Source organism: Molossus molossus, unplaced genomic scaffold (assembly GCF_014108415.1).
Source record: "Molossus molossus isolate mMolMol1 unplaced genomic scaffold, mMolMol1.p scaffold_m16_p_15, whole genome shotgun sequence".
NCBI classification, from domain to species: Eukaryota; Metazoa; Chordata; class Mammalia; order Chiroptera; family Molossidae; genus Molossus; species Molossus molossus.
The window spans coordinates 50,149,488-50,160,663 of NW_023425350.1; the positions used below are offsets into that span (position 1 = coordinate 50,149,488).

Here is an 11,176-nt window from a genome sequence, read left to right on the forward strand (position 1 = left end):
GAACCTCAGGTTTTCCTGACATTTCCAGTGCTTTCCAGACCCCAACCTCTCTTTTACATCCTAGTAACCTGGTCTGATGTTTTCAGGCACTGTGAGCAACTGGGACTAGGGGAAGAGGACAAGGGACAGGGAACTTCCTCTTGTTCTTTGTCCCCAGCAGTGCAGCGGACAACCCCCTCCCCTCTCACCCCTCATCTACCCTGCAGCCCCATTGTATGGTGTGGCAGAGTCATCAGGGTTAGGATTTTCCTCCCCTTCTTCGAAGCTGACTGAGGAAGCCTGAACACTTGATAGTAATGCGTTGCAATTCTAGGGTGTAACATCCTCCCTCTCCAAGGAACCCCATGCCTCACAGACGTTATTGATCTCCTGCCTGGAGCATGTTGAAACTCTGAGTGTTTAAACTGTTTGCCTCAGGACACACACCCAGCCAAGGAAAGCTTTTTGCTCCAAAGCCCCCTTTCTAAGCCATTCAGTGATTAGGCTGTGACTTCTACCCCGTGACCTCTGCCTGGGGTCAACCCTTGGTAAATGCTGTGCCTGGTTTCTAGGGTCCACGCAGACTCGGGTGTGGAAATCAGAAGCCCAGAAAGGAGATGGGAAGTGGCTGCTAGGGAGGCTCTGTGACTTTAAAGCAGGGTTTTGCCAGAAGGGAGGAGACCAGCTCATGGAGAGCAGACAGGGTTGACTCAAACCCCTCCCTCTTCGATAGTTTTCAGAGTCGCTTTTTTTAAGAGACAGAATGATACAATTCGACAAGGACAAAGTGCAGGCTGTGAAGACAGGGAATGGAGTTTGGAGCAGGTCACTTGGCTTCTCTTCAGCCACCCCACACCCAACCTTGGTCCCTGAGAGAAAGTGCGACGTTGTGGAGTCTTCGGTGGAAGGGAGATAAACTGAGTCGGTGCCTGATGGTCTCTTCAGCAATCCCACCTGCCCTGGATGAGTGGGTATGTGGTTGTTAATCATTTCTTTTCTCTCACTGGTTTATTTATTTCCACTCTGTCACCCAGTCTTCACTCTGAGCAGGTAACTGATGGGTCTGCTTAGGTTACAGGATGGTTTTAAATTTGGCCAGGTTCACTCAGATATGTAGCCAACTGTTCGTATGTCTTTTCAAGGCTTAGGATGGAGCTCGGGTGCTGTACCTCCAGGATGCTGGCAGGGACCCTCTGACTCATTAAGGCAGAACTGAGTGTCAGCAAAGAGAGGAGACATCATCATCCCAGAGGACTTCCTAGCAGCATTGCTCAAAGTATCACCTGGCCAAGTAGAGATCACCGTGGGAGTCATGGATGAGAATGCCACCAACATCTCCACTGGCTTGCTTGCTGTGCTGGACCCCCAAGGAGCCCAAGCTGCTTCCTTCCCATTCAACTTCAGCTATGGCGACTATGATATGCCCTTGGATGAAGATGAGGATGTCACCAACTCTCGGACTTTCTTTGCTGCCAAGATTGTCATTGGCATGGCCCTGGTGGGCATCATGCTAGTCTGTGGCATTGGCAACTTCATCTTCATCACTGCCCTGGCCCGATACAAGAAGCTTCGCAACCTCACCAACCTACTCATCGCCAACCTGGCCGTCTCTGATTTCCTGGTGGCCATTGTCTGCTGCCCCTTTGAGATGGACTACTACGTGGTACGCCAGCTCTCCTGGGAGCATGGCCACATCCTGTGTGCCTCTGTCAACTACCTGCGTACTGTCTCTCTCTATGTCTCCACCAATGCCCTGCTGGCTATTGCCATTGACAGGTGAGTGAGGGGACAGAGGGGACAACAAAGGAAGGGGCATTGGAATTGCTAACTGCAGTTGTAATTGATGGGACATATCTATATTCGCCATAGATGTGGACTCACAATGGCTCAAAAGTTGGCCCCATTGCTTCTTGGCCTTTTGACTAAGATTAAGTGTAGTATCAAAAGTTAGCCCATTTACTGAACAGTGAGAAGGGTTCTAGATGTCCAGCTGTGGGCAGGCAGGAGGTAGCAGAGCCCCTGTGAGTTGGACAGTGGGAAGGCTCTGGGTCCCTCTGCTGTGGACATGCTCCTAGATGTTGTATCTGTTCAAGGTCTAGAGATAGACAGGTAAGAGGAGACCTGGAGGGACAAGATTAAATGCTAGGCAGGTACCTCTTGAATCAACTTGGATATCTTGAAGAAGGTTTCTATCTTATCAAGACTTCCTCTACTGAAACATGACCTCCTCCTCCCCGCTATCCCCACCAGCACCAGTTGATTTTAAAATAAGATTGAGGGATTTATTTTGGAAAAAAAAAAAAAAAGCCAACAAAACAAAATGAAACTAAAAGGGAACATATGCTTACTTACTCTTTCTAGTTGTATTGGTCAGCTTGTCCCTCCCTCTTCATACATTTGCATGCGGCAGCATAGACCTGTTTCTAGTGATGGTAAGCAAAATCAGCAAGAGCAACCTACGCAGAGCTCTCTGATGTTAGGCTTAGTCTTTTCATTTAGCATAATCACCTGTGCTAATGGCCAGGCTGGTTTTTGGTTTCCTCAGGACAATCTTTGCAAGCTCCTCTTCCCAAAGTTGGACTCTCTTTACAAAACACCTTGTTACAGTGTAGAGACAGTTACCTTGAGGATCAAATTAGGCCTGTGTGTACTTGGATCTGAACAGTCCGTCTCTGTACCTTAACCTAGAAAGCTGAAGCACAGATGTCCTCCCTGTTCCATGGCCTCAGGGCTCTGGTGGAGTTCAGCCTGCCCCTCATACTCAGGACACCCCAGGACAATGTTCCAGGGAGCAGCACAGCAAGTAGAAGCTGCCACCATCTTTCTTAGCAAAACAGCAGGTCATGTTCTGAAGTTTTGTTCTAGCAAGACATCTTTTCACAGGGGTGTTCTCAGCCACTGCCAGTGGGGTAGGTAGGTGCCTGCTGGGGGGTGGGACCCTGCTGTCTGGATGAAATCCATTTTGCCATGTGGGGGCCCATTGTCGAAAGGTGTAACTCTGTAGCAGGGAGTGACTTCAGGGGGGAGGGTAACAAGGGTAAGTTAACGGGCATTGGGTTGTTCTGAGCATGTAAGAGGTGAGATCCCAGCCCTTATCCTGCTTTCATACCAAACAATGCTTGTCTGAAAAACTGCAGGCATTTCTCTTGCAGTGTGTTCATGTGATGCAGTTTAGACACATGGAGAAAGATCAGTTGGGGACCCTGCCCGGCATCAGGGAGACTGCTGTTGTTTAGGGTGGGTCGTGAGCGAGAACTTGAGCCCAGACCCTGGAGGAAAGCACTGTCGCCTGCGCAGGGCCACCCGGTGGCCTTGGTCCACTGACTAGCTGCTCCAGTGCATCAAGTTGCTTTATTGATGTTTGTGATCTTTGCTTCCAATTGTTTTGTTTTTGTGTGTGTTTTTACTATCTAATTTCAGTTTAGTGGTCCAGGACCTCATATATTATTGTCTGGCTTCACGTGTTGTTCAGAAGTTGATCAGTGATTTTCAGGTTTGATTTGTTTAGTTTGGGGCAACTAATTTTTATCTTGATATAACAACATATCTACGGTTATAAAACCAACCACCTTTTAAAAAAATGAAATTTTTGTAGGAAAATAATGTTAGCTGTTTTTCTGCTTGGGTTTAAATTCCTGCTGTATCACCTATTAGCTGTAGGGCTTTATATTAGTTTTTTTTTTTTTACCTCATTCTCCCTCAATTTTCTCATGTATAAAATGGGAATAATAATAAAACTTCATTTTGAGGATTAAATGAAATAATAAATGTAATTGTTTGAACAATGTTTAACAAAGTAAACACTAAATAAACAGTGGATAGTATAGCTTGTGAATTAATCCTTAAAGGGATAATTTTAAAAAACCCTGGATAAATGAATGAATTTTTTTTTGTGTGTGTGTGTTATGTGCCCCTAGTGGGAACTGAACCCGGGACTCTGGTCTGCAGGCTGATGCCCAACCTCTGAGCCAAACTGGCCAGGGCAAATGAATGAATATTTCTGATTGGCTAACCTCTTTGTTCTCATTGAAGAGATTGTTTTAATGATGTGATTTTTGATTTTTAAATCTTCACCCAAAGATATGTGGTTTTTTTTTTTATCCTCACCCGAGGACACTTTTGCATTTATTCTCAGATAGAGCAGGAGGGAGAGAGGAAGGAAGAGAGAGAGAGAAATGCGGATGTGAGAAAGACACATCGACTGGTTGCCACCCACACAACCCCAAATGGGGCCGGGGACAAACTACAACTGAGGTATGTGCCCTTAGCAGGAAGTGAACCTGGGCCTCTATGGTCCACGGCCAACGCTCTAACTGCTGAGCCAAACTGGCCAGGGCTGTTTTTATTAATTTTATTTTTAGATAGAGGGAGAGAGAGAGAAACATCAATGTGAGAGAGAAACATTGGTTGATTGTCTCCTATACCTATCCTGACAGGGAATCAAACCCTCAACTTAGGTATGTGTCCTGAATGGGAATCAAACCAGCAACCCTTTGGTGTATGGGACAATGCTCTAACGAGCTGAGCCACCCGGCCAGGGCTTAATGATGTGATTTTAGAAATAAAATACATGGTTTGCTAAGAAACACAGCTATCAAGCTATAGTATAACAGAACTGTTGCTCCTCTACCCGCCTGACTCCTCTGTTTCTGTTATTGGTTCCATGGTTTTCCCAGGCATCTAAATAACAAGTGTCCTCTGTCCTGGCTGCTGTCTGCCTTTCTCCAGCATTCATTCCGTTCCCGGGGCCTGCCGACACCATGGCCTCCTTCCCGCCTGTTCTGCAGCGGTGGGCTCCCACAGCCTCCCCTTGGCCCTCCATGTTTCTTGGCTCTGCATTCTGCCTACCCTACTCCCCTCATAATCCACCCTGGACATACATTTCTTCATTCAAATAACGCATTTTTGTAGAGAGACTACATGTGACAGATACTATTCTAAGCACTGGGGATATGATGGTGAATAAAACAACAAAACGAAACAAACCCCTTGCCCTCATGGAGCTTACACCCATGGATGGATGGAGAGAGTGAACAGTTAGACAAACGAAAAGAAAGGTAATCCTAGAGCATGAGAAATGCTGAACAAAAGCAAACAAACAAGAACAAACACAAAAAACACTGAGTGACTGAGGGTGGCAGCTACCAGGTGTGGAGTCGGGGAAAGTGTATCTGAGAAAAAGACATTTGAACTCACCTCTGAATGATGGAAAAGAAAGAAAAGAGGCAGCCTTGTGGAGATTGGGAAAAAGCATTCCAGAGAAAGAGAATTATAAGTGCAAAGGCCCTGAGACAGGAACAAACCTGATAGGTTCTAGGAACAGAGAGAAGGCCCCTGTGGCCTACGGGAAGAAAGCAACAAGTAGCCAAATTAATCTCTTGTCTTGCATTCTCCCCTCTCTAGCTCTAAACACCTCTAATAACTCCATTGTCTACAACATATGCCTCAAGCCCCTTCGCCTGCTCTTGCAACCTTTCATTATTGAGCCCCAGGCTGTCTCCCAGTCTCATGCTGGGTAGACACCTTTATGTCCTGTTTTCCAAAAAAAGATTACAACCTTTTTGAAAAGTGTCACCATCACTGGCCACATTTCTATTTGCTCAGTGCCAGGAACTACTGAGAGTGAAGTTTCACTAAAATCCTAGGTGCCCAGAATTCACAGACAGGAAAAGCTTAAAAAAAATGTAAGACATGATCCTCAATCCTCACCTAGAGTGGGGTGGGGGGGTGGGGAGTGAGGTAACACTTATGAAACAGATAAAGGATAAAGTAAAAAATAAATTTTAAATGAAATTTAGAGAAGGGAGAGATCACCATGTACCTGAGTAGTCAAAGGAGGCTTCATGGAGGAGGGGGACTTTTAAGAGTCTTTTAACAAATGGTGATCAGTAAAGTAGAGGAAACATTTTCCAAGAGGAACAGCACAACAGCCTAGAAGTTGGAAGGCTTGAGGTATGAGGTCCCTTGCAGAGGTGTGTAGGGCAGAGGCAAGGAACGTATGGAAAGTAGAGATCAGAAAGGATAGGGTCGTATTCCAGACGATCTCAAAATCTACGCACAGGGAGTCAGACCTGATGGCAGCAGGAAACTGAAAACATCATCAGAAGACCCTGGCCCTCTGGGTCTGGGTTTTCTCTTCGACGTGGAGACACCAGAACTGTCCTTGAGATAAATCCCTCAGATACCAGCACGTGGGGCAGTGGGGTACTCTCCCTTCTTTTACCCCAAATCCAGGGGAAACTGGTCAGTCTGCCTGCCTATTGGCGGCTCTCCTCTTCTGTCTGAATGAGGCATGAGTAATCACACTCAGTCCTAGGTCTCACAAATGCTCCCCAGTGAGCTTATTGGTTGGACTTGGCTGGCTCAAGGAATAAGTCATGCAATCCCTGCCCATCCCATGACCAGCTTAGTAGCTGCTGCAACTTCCACTTCCATGGTTTGATCTGGGGCTAGGTCCTGGGGAGAGAGAGGGAGCCCAAATGCTCTTAGTTTAATCACCCAGCCCACTATCATCATATAATTACTGCCTGGGCATTTCTTAGTCTAGCAGCCTTCATTCTTTGTTCTCTGGGAAATGTTGGCTCTAAGTGGACCTGGACCTGAGCCAATGCAGTGGTAGACACACAGGGCAAGCCAAGGGCATACTCATAAGCAGAGAAAAGTAGCTGCCAATTGCCTGACTCCTTCTTGGAACATCAATAGATAGAAATCAAGTGTGATGGAGAGAAAAGAGAAGGACTGTTCAATGCCAAGAGGAGGGCAGGAGAAAGGGGTATTGCTGGCCCTGGTTGAAAAGGGAGGGGACAGATGGCAAATTTGAGAGCTCACTGGATTTGGAGCAAGATATGGATCGGTCTACATCATGGTTCTGTCCATTTCCAGCTGTGTTGGTTTCGGCAGGTTATTTAACCACTCCAAACCCCAATCTTTTCATCTGTAAAATAGATGTATTTGCTCTCTTACCCATTCTAATGAGAAAGTGGATTTGAAAATGTTCTGTAAATTGTAGTCTGCTTTAGAAGCAGTATTACTAATACTAGAGTTCTGAGTTTTGATCCTCGCATAGCCAAGGCGGGTGGCAATCCTTAAAACAATTTCTGCAATTTGCTTATTGGTAAATGTATTTGGAAGTCCTTTTGGTCAGTTCCTGGTGCTATTCCTGGGGATGGAGTTAGGGTGATGTCAGAGAAAGCCAGGATGAAATAACTATCTCTATCTGATGTGTAGTCACAGATTACACTGTAAATTAGTTTTGATGTGAAAATAAATAGAATCAATAAAATAGATCCAATAAAATAGAAAGTAGTAGAGCACTTTCAAATGCAATATTTGTTGAAAACAGGTGAAAGAAAATTGCTATGTATACAGAATAACTCTGAAAAAAATACATTTTAAAATGCTAACAATTTCTTGTGTATTAAGAGTCTGTTGTTGTTTACGTGCAGTGTCTGATTGGAGCCTCACAGTATCTGTGATATTGGTGAGGCAGGTGATGTCCCCATGTTACTGATGAGGAAATTGAGCCCACTGGACTAAACAAACAAACAAACAAACAAACAAAAGGCTTAAATTTGCATAACAAGTTTGTGGCAAAGCTGGAATTAGATTGTTTTTTTTAATCCTCACCCGAGGATATTTTTCCACTTTTTTGTACAGATAGAGTGGGAGGGAGAGAGAGGAAGGGAGAGAGAGAGAGAGAAACATCGACGTGAAGGGACATATCGAGTGGCTGCCACCCGCACGACCAACCAGGGCCGGGGACAAACTGCAACCGAAGTACGTGCCCTTAGTGGAAACCGAACCCAGGTCTCTCCGGACCGCAGGCCGACGCTCCAACCACTGAGCCAAACCGGCCAGGGCCAAAGCTGGAATTAGATTCTTGATCTTCTGACTCCTAGATTGACATGGTCTTCTACTTGCTCATTGAAAAACCACTTTGACTTTGCAACATTTTAAGGACATAGGCAGTTGCTATTGGAAAAAGAAGGAGTAGAATTACATAGTGAAAATTCATATACTAAACATGTATGAATATAGAAATACTCTTTGACAAAGTAATCAACAGAACTTGGTGGGGAAGATAGAGAGAGCTAGTGAGAGCGAAATCACTAAATTCTTAGCTTTTGTTATGAGTCAGAGCAAGTTTGGTGCACTCATTGTATGTAGCAGGAGCACCATGGTTTTTTGTGAAGGACCCGTACACGTGCTAACAAAGCACTGCCAACTCCCTGCAGACGCTGCCATTCCACCCTCCAGCACTCGAGATTGGCGAGAGTGCCAAGGTTTGTTGCTGGTGGTGGAACATGCCAGGCAGACAGCTGGGTGTTCAGAGGGTGGACCCAACCTATCCAACTTCATCTAATATCTCAGATCTATAAGACATATGGAGACTCACTCTAGTTAACTCTCCAAATGGTACTCAGTGGAGCTGGCTTCTTGGGTTGGGAGGTAGAGGGAGGGACAGAAACAACAGAAATATAATCAGAAGGAAAAAAAAAAAAAAAAGAATAAACCTTCTCTTCCAATCAAACTCCCAAGAAAGTTGACTTCGAAGGAATTGGTTTCAAAGGCAACAAAATTGGTTTGGCTTTCCTTCCCATCACATTTGCTCTTGGTTTTACCTGGAATAAGCAGTGGGCACGTGAGAATGTTTTCACTTCCAATGTTGATTAGTCATTCCCTCCCACTTCACTTTTTATCTTTCTCCTTCTCCGACATCCATCCCCTGCCAGACCGGAAAGTCTTCCAGGAAATCAAAGCTCTCTGCATAAACATGCACACTCTCTCTGGGAAGGAGGCTTTCATACAGCGCAAATGACATCACCCAGAAAGTGCTCTCTCTTTGCTCCTGGACCACTGTGGTCACAGCAGTGTGGTTTTTTTGGGGGGGCCGGGGCGGGGAGCAAAAGCAGTATCTTTTACTGTCTGGTTCTTGGTGGTTAAAAAATACACTCATGTATATTCTTAATTGATTTTCACATCAAACATGTGAGATAGGGTTATATGTTTTCTGCCCAGGGTCCTATGGTACATGACCTTGAGAAAGCCACTCATCTCTCACTGGCCTCTATTTTTCCACCTGAAAAGTAAAATAAATGATGATATGTTTTCTTCCCCCTTTGCATGCAGAGCAATGCTTTAAAAAATGTGGAATGAAGATAAACCTTTGCCCACTGCTTCCACTAGAAAGGGCAAGTTCTCCCAATAAGTCTTTGCAATTAGCAGGCCTTTTTAGCTCCAAACTGTGGGGTAATTAGGATGAATGGTCCTGAAAACAGGAAAGCCCTGGGAATGATGCCAGACTAGAAACTGATGTAAGGCATTATTATTGCATTTAATAATTATAGTTACCATTTTTTTTTAGTATATGCCAGGAATTGTGTATCCATTAGCATATTTAATCCTTAAAAACAAACAACTTTGGCAGATAAAACTGAAATTCAGAGAGATTAAACAAAACTTGCTTTAAGTGGCAACAGCTAATAAGGGATGGAACTGGAGTTCGAATTCAAGTCTGCCTTTCTTGAGAGCCCTTATACCATCGTGTTTTTCCTGCACACACACCATTCGGTTGCAAACATCTCATCATCCAGCACTTCCTTGTCACAGCGGTTGACCCATTCGTGTTCTTGTCCTAGATATCTGGTCATCGTCCACCCGCTGAGACCCCGGATGAAGTATCAAACAGCCACCGGCTTGATCGCCTTGGTGTGGGTGGTGTCCATCCTCATCGCCATCCCTTCCGCCTACTTCACAACGGAAACGGTTCTCATCATCGTCAAGAACCAGAAGAAGATCTTCTGTGGCCAGATCTGGCCAGTGGACCAGCAGATCTACTACAAGTCCTACTTCCTTTTCATCTTCGGCCTCGAGTTCGTGGTCCCGGTGCTCACCATGACCCTGTGCTACGCCAGGATCTCGCGGGAACTCTGGTTCAAGGCCGTCCCTGGTTTCCAGACGGAGCAGTTGCGGAAGCGGCTGCGCTGCCGCCGGAAGACGGTGCTGGTGCTCATGTGCGTCCTCACCGCCTACGTGCTGTGCTGGGCGCCCTTCTACGGCTTCAGCCTCGTGCGCGACTTCTTCCCCAACGTGTTCGTGAAGGAGAAACACTACCTCACCGCCTTCTACATCGTGGAGTGCATCGCCATGAGCAACAGCATGATCAACACCCTGTGCTTCGTGACTGTCAAGAACAACACCATCAAGTACTTCAAGAGGATCGTGCTGCTCCACTGGAAGTCATATAACGGGAGTAAGTCCAGTGCGGACCTTGATCTCAAAACCACGGGGGTGCCTGCCACGGAGGAGGTGGACTGCATCCGGCTGAAGTAACCCAGCGGACCAGTTTACGTGGGACCTTGGGGACGTTGACCCGTGTACTGAGATACACACTGTCAACCCAGAAGTCCTGGTTTGCCGCAGAGGGCAGAGTAAATGGACGACTGTGTGAACACTGTGCAAGGAGCTCAGATGTTCTAAAACGGATGCGACTAGGACGTCTGATTTGTGCAAAGAGGAGGCACTGGTGAAACCTAGATATGTCGATGACATTTAATGACCAAAAAGAAGTAGGGATTAAATCAAGAAAAATGTTGGGAAAGGACAGCCTGGAATAAGGAGGTTTCAGAAGGGAACCTGAGTAGGCATCTAGACTGTGTTTGTAGGTTGAGGGCCTCTCTGGACAGTCTCAGCTACTCAATCAGACACTGATGTAGCCGATCTCCAGGATTGTTCTTAGGCTTGATTTTCACTGCTAACATTTATGGGGTTGGAGCAAGAATACAAGGTAGCCTCCCAGTTCTTTCTTTAGCCCTTCTCATTTCTGGTCCTGACTCTCACTGTGAGGAGCCCTACACGTGTGCACATGGACACCTCAGTATGCATGGCCAAGTTCTGTCCAGATCCTCTTTCTCCAAATTGCCCCATGGCCACCCCTCAGGCTTAGGGCTGCACCCATATGTGGTGAAGCACACCATTGTAAGAATGGACCTAGGGGAGAAGACAAAAAGACCCTGGGAGCTATTTGGACAGGGAATTATGGGATTCTGGGTACCTGGAGCAAATCAAGAGGGGAAAGCCTGAGCTCAGGATGGTTATGTCCCCTTGGCTCAATGGACTTCTCACCCTCAGTGGGAGGGGTACAGGTAGAGGACCTCTGAAAGTGTGTGGGGCTTAGGGAAGGGGCTCAAGTTCTCTG

General features: G+C 46.1%; 1 protein-coding gene across 1 annotated transcript; it reads left to right on the top strand.

Moving 5' to 3' along the window:
- Nucleotides 1-788: 788 nt before the first annotated feature.
- Nucleotides 789-10,311, top strand: PROKR1 (prokineticin receptor 1). The gene is made up of 3 exons (XM_036262411.1): nucleotides 789-950; nucleotides 1,208-1,755; nucleotides 9,618-10,311. Exons 1-3 carry the CDS (start codon nucleotides 789-791, stop codon nucleotides 10,309-10,311), a joined length of 1,404 nt encoding a protein of 467 aa, XP_036118304.1.
- Nucleotides 10,312-11,176: the final 865 nt, after the last annotated feature.

Coding starts and splice junctions, on each gene's coding strand:
- PROKR1 (XM_036262411.1), top strand. CDS start 789: ATGGAGTTTGGAGCAGGTCACTTGGCTTCTCTTCAGCCACCCCACACC. Junction 951..1,207: donor CACCTGCCCTGGATGAGTGG/GTATGTGGTTGT, acceptor GTGTCAGCAAAG/AGAGGAGACATCATCATCCC. Junction 1,756..9,617: donor CTGGCTATTGCCATTGACAG/GTGAGTGAGGGG, acceptor TTCTTGTCCTAG/ATATCTGGTCATCGTCCACC.